General features: G+C 49.1%; 4 protein-coding genes across 4 annotated transcripts; 3 read left to right on the top strand and 1 right to left on the bottom strand.

The window, feature by feature from the left end:
* Nucleotides 1-964: 964 nt before the first annotated feature.
* On the bottom strand, nt 965-5,124 carry K441DRAFT_640196 (uncharacterized protein). The gene is made up of 6 exons (XM_067646609.1): nt 4,683-5,124; nt 4,303-4,611; nt 4,095-4,238; nt 2,768-4,040; nt 2,110-2,714; nt 965-2,053 (listed from the first exon to the last, which is right to left on the bottom strand). Exons 1-6 carry the CDS (start codon nt 4,837-4,839, stop codon nt 1,317-1,319), a joined length of 3,225 nt encoding a protein of 1,074 aa, XP_067501595.1. The 5' UTR covers nt 4,840-5,124; the 3' UTR covers nt 965-1,316.
* A 172-nt stretch (nt 5,125-5,296) lies between these two features.
* K441DRAFT_614846 (F1-ATP synthase assembly protein) lies at nt 5,297-6,498 on the top strand (the record flags this gene model as incomplete). The annotated part of the gene is made up of 2 exons (XM_067645701.1): nt 5,297-5,609; nt 5,657-6,498. The coding sequence occupies 2 exons, from the start codon at nt 5,297-5,299 to the stop codon at nt 6,457-6,459; spliced, it is 1,116 nt and encodes a 371-aa protein (XP_067501594.1). The 3' UTR covers nt 6,460-6,498.
* A 1,756-nt stretch (nt 6,499-8,254) lies between these two features.
* Nucleotides 8,255-11,141, top strand: K441DRAFT_184695 (uncharacterized protein). The gene is made up of 5 exons (XM_067640395.1): nt 8,255-8,266; nt 8,316-8,669; nt 8,746-9,752; nt 9,804-10,157; nt 10,207-11,141. Exons 2-5 carry the CDS (start codon nt 8,387-8,389, stop codon nt 11,005-11,007), a joined length of 2,445 nt encoding a protein of 814 aa, XP_067501593.1. The 5' UTR covers nt 8,255-8,266; nt 8,316-8,386; the 3' UTR covers nt 11,008-11,141.
* A 139-nt stretch (nt 11,142-11,280) lies between these two features.
* On the top strand, nt 11,281-14,368 carry K441DRAFT_679032 (uncharacterized protein; the record flags this gene model as incomplete). Its single annotated transcript, XM_067651215.1, has 4 exons — nt 11,281-11,479; nt 11,556-12,240; nt 12,292-12,355; nt 12,407-14,368. The coding sequence occupies 4 exons, from the start codon at nt 11,281-11,283 to the stop codon at nt 14,366-14,368; spliced, it is 2,910 nt and encodes a 969-aa protein (XP_067501592.1).
* Nucleotides 14,369-15,120: the final 752 nt, after the last annotated feature.

Below are 15,120 nucleotides of genomic sequence, written 5' to 3'. Positions count from 1 at the left end.
AATTCCAGTCAATTAGGAAGGGACAAACAGTCTATTCGCGTATCAAACACGTGATTATCGGTTCCGTAATAAACACTTGGTTTCACACGCTCTGTAGTGTCACGCTCTGTACATTGATCATCACGCATAAATATCTCCTGCCCTGCCTCTCTTCTCCCTTTGGAATCTCCCCTAATTAGGTATAGAACTGGAGCTCCAGGAGCTCCAAACGAGTTAGATCCACTCTAATCCAGCCTTAAAATCGACAGCTCCAAATCCAATGCAAGAAAGGATCCAGTGTGGAGCTCCAGAGGCGCTCCAGTCCAGTTAGGTCACTGCCTTCCATGACTGCTTACCCGGGGATGGCGGCTGTGACGGCTCGCTGGTCCTGGCGCATGAGTATGAGCGCACCGAGAGTGACGGACTGGCTGATATTTCTGTTAAGCTGGGTAACTTGGCAACAAAGTATAGCGTTGGGACTGCAAATATGATATAGTTTGCTGGTGGTAAGGTTGTCCTCCCTGTCCTCCTTTCCCTTCTGCTCTTTTTTCTGTTATCTCTTTTTCTTGCATCCCTTCTCTCTCCCCTTCCGCCTTCCGTCTCTTCTGTCTTGTGATATCCATTTATCTTGTCTACCAGAGATCTTTTCTGGCCAATAAGCTCACTCATCTCTGGACAGCTCAAGCAATTGTGACCTGCCCGCTCGGCTCCCTCGTCCAAACCTACGGGAGAAGTCATGTACTGCAATGCAAATGCACAAGATGGCCTATGAGTAAGAAGTATGAATGTTCTACTGTGAAGCGATTCCCTAGGCGTTATCACGAAGTATTATATTGGTCAACATATGCGAGTCGTAGAGAGACTGCGGGAGCCGAAATCAGTTTTAGAATACTAAATGCCTCCTACCATAGACGTGGCCACGTTCCACTTCTCATGTTCATTAAGTTCTAGTCGATGCAATGAGCCGTATTGAAGACACTTGAATGCTAGGTCAAAATGTTTTCTGCATAGGTATATCATAGGATTTCTGACTGCTGCCAGCTGGACTATCTGGATGAATTATGACACGTACAAATGAAGTAATCAAGTAAGGCCAATTTTAACGGCAGAACGAGGAAAATTACTGGAACGCTAAACGATTAAAAAAAAAACCTGCCTATCCCGGCCAACGCACAGAGATGGATATCCACGTCACCTCGAACGCCCTCCACATATTTCGAGCATCGTAGATCCAACAATGTGTGTGTAGCCATATTCAACAAATTTTCCAATACGTCATGTACCGCATTATAGACTCCGCGACGCCAACTCACAGCACACCGGTATCATTACAAAATTCACCTTCCCGCGCCACCCACGGCGTCCGCTGACTCCATTCCTTGCCCGTGAACCCCACCATCACCCACAAAACCTGCATTGGCATCATAGTAATTTAGCATCTCATGGGGTAGATACTCCAGCCAGGGCATCATATCGTCCCCAAGTGCACTCATGTCAATATCCTGGCTCTCAATCATCATGTCTCCGAATGGGACTTGAGCAGAGCTATCCCCACTAGGGCTGGTATTGAATTGTGGAAATTGCGAGCCCGAGCCCGGTGAGAAGTCCTGTTGTGTGGTTTGGGTGTTAAGAGTTGAAGAGCGGTGGGAAGGCGCATAAGGTGACGCGCCAGTTGGGATACGCCCAGGAGACGAGGAGGCGGAGAAAGGCGAGTGCAAGTTTAACAGGAGGTCGGCTTCGGAGACGAGGACAGGATCAGCAGCAGGGACAGTGTGGAAAGTCGAAGGAGGTGGGGGCATAGTGGTTATGGTTGAGTGAGTTGGGTTGAACTGCTGCGAACTGGGCCCGCTAGAGAAATTTGGAGAAGGCGAGGGTATGCCATGCGGGCTTTCATATTTAATGCGGGTGGCTGGAGAAGAGGTGGTCGGGGCACTAGACAGTATGGAGGCGATAGAAGGGTTGATAGGCTCAGAAGTATGACGAGGATTAGATTCGCGGTTGGTGTCGGTAGGGTAAAGCACAGCGAGGCTTGTGCTTGGAGAGTTCATGGTGCCAGTCAAAGACCATCCGATAGCTATCATTATTATCAGCCATTTATCAACGGCAAATGGAATATGAGAGCGTATATACCTTGACTTGGATTCATTATAGGAGATGATGATCCACTCGCAGTCTGCCCGCTGTTCTTTTGGCGAAGGGCAGAGGTAACCTTGGAATGCGCCACATCCCCGAGATTCTGTGCTGTCAAGTAAGTTCCCCATGACAATTTCCTCCGCCACCCGGGAGATGTAAATGCTGGCTCAGGTCTTGGAAGTTCTAGAGCGCTCTCCATCTCCTCCCTTGTATAAAGTAAGGGATCACCAACGCCTTTTGCTTTCTGATCTAGAACAGTCAAGATGTATTTGACCCCTGCCCAGTAGGTTTCCAGGGATTTAAGCGCCCTGTAACAGCGCTGATAGTTTTGATTTGCAGCAGATGCAAGCAAAGTATGTTTAGCTGCCTGCTTCTGGTCTAGTGGATGGTCTGATAGGTGCGTTGTAGTCTTGTCACCGTTGGGTGGGGTGCTGCCGTGCTTCTCTGGTTTTATGTTTTCTAGAGCAGATTTTGCCGACGCTCCGGAATCATGTCCACTATCACGAGATCCTGGTGTCGAAGGTGTAGAATGCGGATTTGAGGAAGCGGAATGCAAGGCTGTTTCTTTGAGGAAAGCACAAGCCGCTATGTAGATAGGCTGACTGCTGCGAATATTAGCAACGAGCACCTAGAAAAAATCCAGCAATTGGCGGACCTAGTAAATGGATTTCCTAGTCCCGACTTAGCATCAATAAGCTCAGCAAACGCCAAGATATCAGCGATTGTCTTCGCAGAAGACATGGACAACTCTCTACTGTTGGGAAGCAGCTGCTGGATGCTACCCTCGAATGTTTTTAGTAGTGTTGGTTGGTGAAGGAGGACAATTAAAGTATGAAACCAAAAATGTAAGAGGACGAAGTTGGTCCCCTGGTTGGCTTTGACATAGTGCTGAAAATTTACAGCGTTGAAGTGAAGCCTGGGTGACAGTCCCTGGTAGATATCTGTCAAATGATTTTCCATTGCTGCAAGTCGTTTAATGACATCTGGTGTTACATGTGAGACTTCCTTGATGCTATTGAGTAAATCAGTCACCCGACCATAAAGGTGTATAATCCGAATTAGAGCTGGGAATGGAACGGGCCAACCAGTCGAGGAGTCCACCTCGTCCAAAGAAGGAAACGATATCTCGATGTCTCGATCGCGAAGGGTTACGGGCCGCCCAGTTCCAGATGATATCACACGGTCCAAGAAGAATATGGACCAGAAGGTGTCTACTCGTTCGCGCTCGACAGCCTTCTGTTCCTGAATTGCCGGGTTATCCATAGATTTGTTCCAGGTTGAGCTAGGAGGAGTAGGGTTTTGTGCAGGCTCGCTATTGCCATTACTTGGAGTGATTTTCACTGTCTTTGGGGTAGGTCCGTATCGTCCCTCGTATTTTAATCCTTCTAAAGTTTGCATCCCAAGATCTTGAGCCATGCGAATCGAAATTCCGAGATACATCCATAATCCACTATCACGACTTGCGCCGAACTCATCGTAGGCGAGCAAAAGAGCTGCCTGTACTACTGCAACACTTGGACAGGGAAAAGTGTCAGGTATTGCGGATTTTGCCCGTTGCGCGAAAGCCTGGCCATACTCAGATGGATGAAGGTTGGAGCTTTCTGGGACCTGCCCCTCTTTCTGCGATTCGGGCCTACCAGTCAACATTGGGTGAGTAGAAAACCTGGCAGCTAATGCGCAGACGGCATCGACAAGGATCGCGTCGACCTGTTTTTCTTCGAGATCACGCATGAATCGTTCATGCTGCAAGAACGGAAAGTTGCAGCCGAGATGCAGGAAAAATATCTTACAGAGATGCGTGATCAATGGACTCGGAGACATCGCCGAGGTATCGTAAACTGGTATCTCCACGGGTGTTCGAGCTTCATGGCCTTGGGAAGGTGATATATGTCCTATCGATGGTGGCTGCCCAGGTGAGGATTCGAGAGCTAGAGCATTCTAGTTAGTATAATACCTTAGTTTTGCGCAAGTTGCGAGCATACGATCCGATGAAGTCTGTCCGGTTCCGTGCTGCTTCCCCCTGACCTTCACTACCATCTGTTTGAAGCCCGGCATGATAGCAGTTGGACCAAAATATCGGAAGTATGGCATGCGATTGCGAGTGCTTAGGCTCAAAGCCGGCTGGCCTGTAAAATAAGTCAATTATATGCTTTGAGCCCACCAGAATGTTCTCCACTTGATAAAGCATACCAATCCCCTCTCCTTGCCTCCCGTTGAGGTTATGCGCCAATAAATCCGAGGTGCGGGAAGTCATAGATTCGTTCGACATTGCATGCGATACTGGAGGTCGAGAGGGTTGTAAGGGAGGATGCGGTTGCGATTTTCTGACAGGTGAGCGGGGTGAATCGGATGGGTGACTTTCCCTCTGAAAGGCTCTCCTGACGGCATCCTTGTTGTCTTCAGAGGTTGGGCTGAAAGAAGTGGGATTATCTCCTTCTGGACCGTAGCCGCCACATTCATGCTTGTTTTGAGAACAGGTCCCGCAAACTGGACGTTCGCCTACAGTGTTTCTCTCCTGTCAGTACACATTCCGTCCAGCAAAAGCCCGGCGTACGGAACTCCCAGCTCACCAGAACACCGCGTTTTCCTTCGTCGACATGTCAAGCAGGCAGAGTTTATCCTCCTTCTCTTCGCGTATGGTCCATCGTGGTTTGTTACGAAGCGGATAGGTTTTGGCTGTGGAGGAGTCGCATTGGTGGCAGCGGTGGATGCGGCGCTGTGATTCATGAAAGTGGCCTCCGCTGCCCTTGAGTTTGCGAAAAACTCAGGACCGCATTGGGCTTCGAGGTTGGGCTTTGCTTCTATCTCCGCCCACGTTGGACGTTGTTGGAGCTTGCAGCACAGGTGTTTGACGCAACGATGCGGGGTGGTTTTGGGCTCGAGTGTCCGGTACGTCAATGACACGGCCAGGAGCTGGTAGTTTTGATGCTTGTAGATGCGACGATAGACTCCAGGGTCATCACGCCGCTCTCGGTATGTTGGATCAAAATGAGACGGCGTGTGACTAGTGGGATGCGCTTGGTTGAGAACACGAGAGCGGAGGAGCCACCCCAGCTTTTCATCCACGCCAAAACACACGCCAAGCACCCGAATCGAGATTCTTGTGACGTTAAGGCCAAAAGTACTCGCGCATCCTTTAGCACACAATTCCACATTACTGGCTCCTGCTGCAGCTATGAAGGCTATGCGACCCCTTCAGTCTCTCATATGCTTCTCTGCGCGCCGAATAGCTCCTCGACATACATTTGTACCACTCTACCAATGCCTCCATACATCATCTTCGAGATCTGCAACACCTCTCCCACATCCAACTACTCCCGGTCCTCCTCCAGAACCCCCAACACCCGCTCCATCAGAAGCGGAGGATAGGGTAGCGAGAAAGCGAAAGCAAGCTGAGCTATTTCGCAAAGCACAAGAGGTTCGGACAAATCCCGCTAAACCGAAGACTGTGCTGCAAAAGCGGTTCTGGAAAAATGTCACTGTCAAGGACACGCCAGGTACGATCAAGCGATATTAGGCACTTTCAGCGGCTAACGGGTATCAGACGGCCTTCAGATATTCCTGGACAGTCGACCAGTCCGAACGCCTTCGAAAAACATCCTAACCGTCCCCTCCACCAAACACCAGCTTGCCACGGCAATTGCACTCGAATGGGACTTATTAGTCAGCGCACAGCAGGCCCTTAAAACGCATTATATCCCGATGACGTCTCTAGCAGCTAGGGCCTTGGACGTACAGAACGCGGATGTGGAGGGAAAGATCAATACTCGAGACGAAATTATTGAGATGCTGATGCGCTACCTAAACACCGACACCTTACTATGTTGGGCACCAGAGAAAAGCATTTACGACGCCCCCCAATTGGAACACAGGAAAGGGTCAGACTCATTACGCAAGCTTCAGATCCGCGTTGCGCAACCCATCATTGCTTATCTCACTACGAATGTTTGGCCTGGGTTGGAAATCATGCCGATTTTGGAACCCGACAGTATCCTGCCAGCCCCACAGCCTGAAATGACCAAGGGTGTAATTCGAGGATGGCTCTCAGGGTTACCCGCCTTCGAACTTGCCGGGTTGGAGCGGGCGGTGTTAGCAAGCAAAAGTCTCCTTGTTGGGGTGCGGCTTTTAGTGGAATGGAGCGAGGAGTTCGCACGACTGCGTGGGGACAGTGGAGAAGGCAAAAGGTTCGGGATTGAAGAAGCCGCTGAAGCATGCAGTTTAGAAGTGCGGTGGCAGACGGGGATGTGGGGAGAAGTTGAAGACACTCATGATGTTGAGAAAGAAGACGTGCGAAGACAGCTGGGCAGTGTAATAGTGCTCATCAGCGGTAATCCCCGAGAGGAGTAGATAAATATAGACGTATACAAATAGTGTAGAACATTACATATGTAGGTATAGCTTTACGCATTTTGTGAGTTTGGAATGCGTGGATACTTTGCCGCGCATGAGATTATTGCAAGGTTGGCTTCGACACCCCGAGCGCAAAGAGCATAGCAGGCATGGGCATCAGCGCGCGTCCTTTGAAAATACTGTGCCCTCTAGTTGGCGTCACTGACACAGGACTGGTCAGCCCCGCCCTTTCACAATTGCTCTCCGCCTGAGAAATGTCGCACAGATACCAAGAGGTCCCTCTTCTGCATTGTATAACCGACCATTGGATATCCTCTAGCCGATGAGCAAACTACTCTTGCAGACTAGTCTTATTTCATTTATTCCCGTCATCTTTTATTGCTGAGGAGCTGCTGGATCTCGCCAATATGGAAGGGTAAGTTAATTCAACGCCTCGAGAATCTCCAGCGGTATTGGCACGCAGTAGGGGCTCTGCTCTTGTGACTTATACGTATTTCCTCTCTGCTTTTTGGAGCTGATCAAGAATGTTACAGTCATAAGAGGTCCAAATCCGCCAGTGTGAAATCGCTACTCCAACGAGTTTCCAGAACAGACGTCACCGACGAAGCCGACAACGGTGTCCCGCCTTCTGCACCAACTTCTTCAGCGACCTCACTGAGCTCTCAGCAAGCCACAATACCTCAACACCACCACTCCCACCATAGACATTCCTCTCGTCACAGGCCGCATCTGTCAACGACCATGTCAAATACTGGTCAGCTAGATGCCCTGGCACCAGCTTCCCCAAACCACGCACCATCACCCTCTTCTCCTACAACTAAAGGCGCGTCTATCGAGCAGTCGGTGAAACTTTTCAGGATCTTTGAGTCACTTCGCAACGGTGACACGGGGGCGATATCGAAGGCTATCAGGGAGCAATCTACTACAGCTAGCGACGCTGATGGAAGCAGTTCTTCACTCGCCCTAGCTTCTGGGGGGCGGCTGGAGGGCACAACTATCTTACACCTAGCGATACAGTGCGCGGAAATTCCAGTTATCGAATTCGTCCTGTCAAATGCAACACCGACGTCCGAGAGCGGCATTGATATCAATGGAAGAGACCGCGATGGGAACACTCCTCTACATCTCGCAGCGACACTTGGGCGTGCGCCAGTAGTACGAATGCTGTTGGATCAACCCGGCATTAACGATTCTATTGTAAACTATCAGGGACAGACCCCGCTGGATCTGGCTCGCACCCCAGAGATATTCCAACAATTACAACTTGCGCGATCTATATTCATAGATACAAACGTCAGAAAAATACACAGCCTTGTCACTGTTGGTGATCTTGCTACTTTGGAGAAATTACTACAAGACCCTAGAATTCGAAGTACGCTGGACGTTAATGGTGGAGAACTCACAACAGATCCCGCAACGCTTGAGACTGGAGGTACTTTATTACATGAAGCCGCAAGGAGAAGAGATGTTAAATTGATACAAATGCTGTTGCTCAATGGTGCCGATCCATTTAGGAGAGATAGGAGAGGAAAACTTCCTCAAGATGTCACAAAAGATGATCGAACGCGCGCAATTCTCAAGAGATCGCCAGCTGCAGCTGCAGCGCAACGTGGAATTCAAGAGAAGACAATCCTGGGCAGCTCCACGCCGCAGGCGGGGCCGTCGTCTACGGAGAATGCGCTGGGTAGTAAAGAGGGCCGAGAAATGAAAGGCTACCTGAAGAAGTGGACAAATTACACGAGCGGCTACAAGTTGAGGTGGTTTGTTCTTGAAGATGGAGTACTCAGCTACTACAAACACCAAGGTGAGTCTAATTCAAATCAAAACATCAAGCATTGACATTTCTTCAGCAGTAGCAAGAAGTACAATAACAAACTGACGATTTGTAGATGATGCCGGTTCGGCGTGCCGCGGAGCGATCAATATGAAAATCGCAAAACTATACATGGATCCTCAAGACAAACAGCGGTTTGAAATTCAGGGGAAATCTTCGGTGAAGTACCATCTAAAGGCCAACCATCAAGTTGAAGCAAAACGTTGGTATTGGGCGTTAAATAATGCCATCCAGTGGAGTAAGGACGAGGCACGAGAAGAAGAGAAGCGTCACAATCGCGAGACGGAAGCTTTAAAGCAGGCTAAAATGGAGCAATACGACAAGCGGCCATCGAAAGAGGGCGATTCACTGAGTGTTACAAGTTCTCGCCTTGGTAATAAAAACCTCGTCCCTTGTAAGCCTCAAGTGCTTCTTAGTTTTAATATTTTCATGCGCTAATTGACCTATAGCTACATCTCTCGGTATCCCATTAACAAGCACTGGCGGCTCGCGCACAGGAGCTAGCACCATCGATGACGAAGACTATACTCATAGCAATTATGAACCTAGTGTAGCCGGTGCAGAATTAGGCAAGATGGTAAGCCATGTTGGAACGGCTACAGTAGAAGGGGATGTGGATGATGATGAGGATTACGGGGATGATGCCAGCAGCCATGAAATCCAGCCAACGAATAAGGACGCATTCAACATTACCGCGCAATCTGCAAAGCTCCAGCTCGATCTTTTAGCTCAAGTTTCTGCTGCACTTCAAGCTGAGAAATCGAGGAATCCCACAATGCAGATCTCGGATCCAATGGCCGTCCAAGCTTTGTCTTCATACGAAGCTGCAGTCGGGAACCTGAAAGGCCTTGTTGGAGATCTCTTACGTATATCACGGGATCGCGACGCATACTGGCAATACAGACTCGATCGAGAAGCAAACGTACGTCGGATGTGGGAGGAAAGCATGGCTCGAGTTGCAAAAGAGCAAGAAGAGCTGGAAAGTCGTATTGGCGAATCCGAACTCAAACGAAGAAAGACCAAACGCGCTCTTCGTGAGGCTCTGGAGGGTTTTGAGATGAACGAGTCGCGACCGTTGAGTATGGAGGGGAGAGACGACTTTGTTGTTGCTGAAGAATCTCTGAAGACCGACGGCGATAACGGTGCACTCCTTAGGCCCAAGCCCAGCACCAGCTCACCAATGAGAAGGAAGTCTACTCTTGCTTGTTTTGCTAAAATTTCAGAATCAGAATCTGATGATGACGAATTTTTCGACGCCATTGGTGCTGGAGAGGTTCAAGTTGTTGAAATGCCTGTCACTAGTCCTGGTCTGAAAGGCAAAGAGCTACCAGCCTCGACTGAAGGGCTTTTTGAAGATAGGATGACTCAAATCATGACTGGATTCATCGGTTACGAAGACCCTCCACGGGAACGACTCGCAATGGATGCGGATGACAGGCCTAAGATATCCCTTTGGGTAAGATTATTGAGCCCTGACATTTTCAAACCAGCTAACGAGATACACCAGGGTATTCTCAAATCCATGATTGGCAAAGACATGACGAAGATGACTTTGCCAGTGTCGTTTAATGAGCCAACCTCTTTGCTACAACGCGTTGCTGAAGATATGGAATATACCGATCTACTCGACACTGCAGCTGAGCGGATGGACTCGACCGAACGTCTTTTATATGTCGCTGCCTTTGCTGCCAGCGAATATGCCTCGACTATTGGGCGTGTTGCTAAACCTTTCAATCCTTTACTCGGAGAAACCTACGAGTATGCACGGCCGGATAAGGGTTATCGCTTCTTCATTGAGCAAGTCAGCCACCATCCACCCATCGGGGCTGCCTATGCAGAGTCCAAGAAGTGGGATTACTATGTAAGTTCGTGCCAAAATATAGCTACCTTTATGCTTACAGCGTGTAAAGGGCGAATCTGCTGTGAAGTCGAAGTTCTACGGGAAGTCCTTCGACATCAATCCTCTTGGAACATGGTTCCTGCGCCTCAGACCAAACTCATACGGCTCTGAAATGTACACGTGGAAGAAGGTCACGTCATCTGTTGTCGGTATTATCACTGGAAACCCCACTGTCGACAACTACGGCCTGATGGAGATTAAAAATTGGACTACCGGCGAAACATGTCAGCTTGACTTCAAACCTCGAGGCTGGAAAGCGTCCTCCGCGTATCAAGTCGCCGGGAAAGTTATGGATGCGGATGGCAAGACTAGGTGGAGTATTGGCGGCCGGTGGAACGATAAAATTTATGCTCGCCTAACGCCCGGTTATGAGGATGATGCGGTCAATCTACAGAATTCTAGTCTGCGTCATGACGAAAACAAGGCTTTCCTAGTATGGGAATGTCATACTCGTCCTACGGGAATTCCCTTTAACCTTACTCCATTCGTTGTCACGCTGAACGCGTTGCCGGATAAACTTCGACTAGTTCTTGCACCGACGGATACGCGGTTACGGCCTGATCAACGTGCCATGGAAGATGGCGAGTACGATTTCGCTGCTACTGAAAAGAATCGTGTAGAAGAGAAGCAGCGAGCGAAGCGGCGCGAGAGGGAAGCTAAAGGTGAAGAGTTCATTCCTCGATGGTTCAGCAAGGGGAAATGCGAGATTACTGGTGAAGAGTATTGGTTATTTAATGGAGAATACTGGCGGATGAGGAACGATGTTGCGAACAATAAAGGGAAGTGGGAAGGGCTAGAGGATATATTCTAGGAGAACTAGGACTCAGACTGTACATGAAATGGCTTCTGAGACGTTTTATATTCCTCCTGTGAATTCTAAATATACTATTCAACCTCTTAATTCTTCAATGTATCCATCTTCCAATCTAGCTCTCAATTTGGCTGCAAACAAAAGCAAACTATTTGCCAAGCCTCGACGTCATTTGCACATCCCGCGTGCCGCTAAACGTTCAACACCAAGAAGCTATACAACCACGGCTATGCCTACAATGGGCCTCCACTAACCCTCAGTAGCTGTATGACTATGCCCGGTCTCGTACGAAAACTGCTGATTTTCGCTGCCATCGACGGCCTAATACTCCAGCCCGCGCCGCCACGAAACCATCCGCTAGCAACTCAGCAAGCAATCAAGATCGACTATAGGGGCAGCATTTCTCCCTTACTAAAAGACAGACGCGACGAGGATGCTGCCCCTGCGTCTTTAGAAGCCCATGGCATCATTGGTACGGAAATATAATTGCCCCTACCCACCACTCAGTTTCTCGAGCCACAGCTAACGCAGACGATGTCCACTTCTAGGGTTACTGAAAGTTGCGTCGGCATCATTCCTAATCTCAATATGTAGTAGAGAGCAAGTTGCTCAGATCCGCGGAAAGCCTATTTATGTGATTACTGACGTGGCGCTCATCCCGCTTTCCTCGCAAGCCGACGCGGATAAAGCCATTACCGCGGCAAAGGAGCATTTGAAGAGGCATTCTAAACCTACGGAGAGTGGTGCGGAGGAAGACAGTGAGAGCGATGACGATGCGACTCAGAGTATAGCGGGAGATTCGTTAAGCGAGAGTGTGGTCGATCCGCCGCCAAAGGAAGTGGAAAAAGATGCTGTCACAGGACAAATAACAGGGGTAGATAGGAAGACGAGCGTCGCGGAAGATGTCATTAGGAAGAAGGGAGCTTATGGAAGATTCACGGGGAGGTGGTTCTCGAAAAAAGGATGGAGTGCGGAGGGAAGGCGGATGCAAGGGATGAGTAGCGAAGAGGACTTGGCACGCAGGCAGGCGCGGACATCTCAGAATGCTGAACCTGCACTACTCAAAGAGGAACCAGTCACTAGGCAAAAAAATCCCGAGGATACTCCAGAAGCTATCGAGAAGCAGGTCGATGCCCCTGCCGTTTCTCCGGAGGAAATTCCGAAAGCGTTAGCTGAGCCAAGGGACAACTCAACCGTTACGCTTTTGCCAAAAATTTTGAGGACGGCAAAATTGTATTTTAGCTCTCGGAACTTTTACTTTTCATACGACTATGATTTATCCAGGGGATTAGGAGGGCAGGCTAGTTCAACATCCTCATTACCACTTTTCCAGCAATATGATCCATTAGTGAGTGCTGTTTCGACTCATTTATTGGAGACTTTAAGCTAACCGTTATAGTTCTTCTGGAACAATTATATTGTTAGTCCCCTCATAGATGCTGGACAGCATAGCTTTATACTCCCAGTTCTTCAGGGGTTTGTGGGTCAGCGAGCGTTTACCGTCAATGTATCGGACGACTCTTCGAATAACGCTGTTGCTAACTCCGCATCGAAACCAGAAGACGTTACTGCTGCACAGGCAGAGTCATCGGAATCCAATTCTTCTCTGAATACAGAATCTGCGACGCCGTTGAGCGAAGATCCTGGGAGAAAAGACTTTCTACTCACTCTAATATCGCGAAGATCTATAAAGCGTGCTGGATTACGCTATTTACGGCGTGGGGTAGACGACGAGGGTCATGCTGCAAATAGCGTTGAGACGGAGCAGATACTGTCTACACCATTGTGGGACTCTGCGCAGGACAGGATCTACTCCTTCACCCAATTTAGGGGTTCTATCCCCTTGTTCTTCTCCCAATCGCCATACAGCCTCAAACCTATCCCCATGTTCTGGGGCTCCCCTGAAACAAACGCTACGGCATTCAAACTTCATTTCGCTAACCTTGCTGCTCGCTACGGCAATATCCAAGTTGCTTCTCTAGTTGACAAACACGGCAGCGAATTCAAGATCGGCGAAGCTTTCGAGAAGCAGGCTGCTGTCCTCAACTCGAACGGTGGCATTGACGGCAAAGGCACCCAACTTGGATTCAAATGGTTTGACTTCCACAATGTCTGTCGCGGTATGCGCTTCGAAAATGTCTCCATTCTCATGAATACCCTCGATCAATTCATGACATCCTCGGGTTGGACAGTCGTTGAAGAAGATAAGGTTGTGCACAGACAATTGGGGGTCCTCCGCACAAATTGCATGGACTGTCTTGACCGCACCAATGTTGTCCAGTCTGCCTGCGCCCGCACGGCCCTCGAGAACCAACTCGCTGCTCACTTTATCTCTATTGATCTACAAACCGACCCAAGCACTGCCTGGTTCAATACACTTTGGGCTGACAACGGAGATGCAATCTCGAAACAATACGCCGGGACTGCAGCACTGAAAGGCGACTTCACGCGTACACGTCGCCGAAACATTGGCGGCGCCCTAACCGATTTTGGGCTAACATTGAGCAGATACTACAATAATATTGTCAATGATTACTTTGCACAAGCGCTTATCGACTATCTTCTAGGCAGAGCAACCGACAGCATATTCTCCGAGTTCGAAGCAGACATGAAAGCACAAGACTACTTTGTCGATTTACGAAAAGTTAGGCAAGCAGCTATCGAGCGCTGCGCTGGTATCGTCATTGAGAACGAGAACGAGGATTTGGTTGCTGGATGGACATTGAGTTGTCCTTCAGAACCAAATACTCTGCGCTCGGGAACTTTTGAAGAGGCTGTATTACTTCTTACGGAACATGCCTTGTATTTCTGCCGCTTGGATTGGGGCACAGAGAAAGTACGCGAGTTTGAAAGGGTGGGCTTAGAATCATTGGAGGCTATCTGTAGGGGGGTATACATCACGAGTACACTCGCGGCAAGACATATGGACGAGGACAAAAACGTTGGGTTTCTCATCAAGTACAAGACCGATTCAGGGAAAGAATTAGTGAGGGTTAATACTAGGAGTTTAGATAGTAAGAAGGATGATGGGGAGAAGGGAAAGCAGAAGCAGGCGGAGGGTGGTAGAATCAGATCTCTAGCATTTAAGGCACTGCCGCTGCAGAGCAGTATTGCAGCAGGAGAGGGGTGGGATGCGCCAGTGAGCGAGGTGCAAATGATAAGAGGAATGTGTGAAGAGATCGCTAGGGTAGCCAATAAAACTAGGAAGGGTTCTGGCGCTGCGGAATCAGCAGAGGGTGCAGATAGCGACAAAGAGCTAGTGGTTGAAGAGAAAGACGTTATTTCATTGGCTGACGCAAAGAAGAGCACGGGTTATTTTGAGCAGCTGGGATATTCGTTGAAGAAGCTTGTCTGGGCGTAGAACACTGGTTATACGCGATCCCACATTAAGTAATAACTGTCATGGGAGAGGAGTCGATATATAATTTAACATTGTCGGATACTGCACCGACAATTTCCGAAAGAACATAAGGTTTGTCTCGTTCCCAGACCTTCTTGCCAAGGCTTACCTTGCCAAGCCGCTAGCCGCTTTTGGCAAGACCTTCGTTAGAAGGTCTGGTACACGGTTCGGATTTTTGTTAGTCCCGCGCGGGGTATTTAGGCCTATATACACCTACTTTGAGCCAAATTGTCTNAACTCTTATAGCTCCCTAANCTATTCCTAATGGCTAGAATTACCAAAGCAAACCTGGCGAAGAAGACTACGTTGCCCGATTTGCCCGATTCTAATTCGTTATCTCGTCGTCGCGCCCNACNCCCCCGAGTCGTAGCAGCCCACGACCACCGCCGCCCTCTTCCTACTGTAGCCAGAGTACCCAAACCGACGAGCCAGCTTTAAATAATAACTAAGGACTACTAGTAGGTATAGATTTGCTTTATAGAAGGGGGTAAGCTTTAGGTAGAGCCTCACGCAGAGCTTTAGTAGAGGCTTACGCAGAGCCCTACGCAGAGCTCCGCGTAGAGCTTCGTGCAGAGCTTCTGCAGAGCTTCGTGCAGAGCTTCGTGCAGAGCTTCGTGCAGAGCTTCGTGCAGAGCTTCATGCAGAGCTTTATGCAGAGGCTCCGTACGCAGAGCTTCGTGCAGAGCTTCATGCAGAGCTTTATGCAGAGCCTC

Source organism: Cenococcum geophilum, assembly GCF_001692895.1.
Source record: "Cenococcum geophilum 1.58 unplaced genomic scaffold K441scaffold_33, whole genome shotgun sequence".
NCBI classification, from domain to species: domain Eukaryota; kingdom Fungi; phylum Ascomycota; class Dothideomycetes; order Gloniales; family Gloniaceae; genus Cenococcum; species Cenococcum geophilum.
This window is presented reverse-complemented; position numbering and strand designations above follow the sequence as displayed.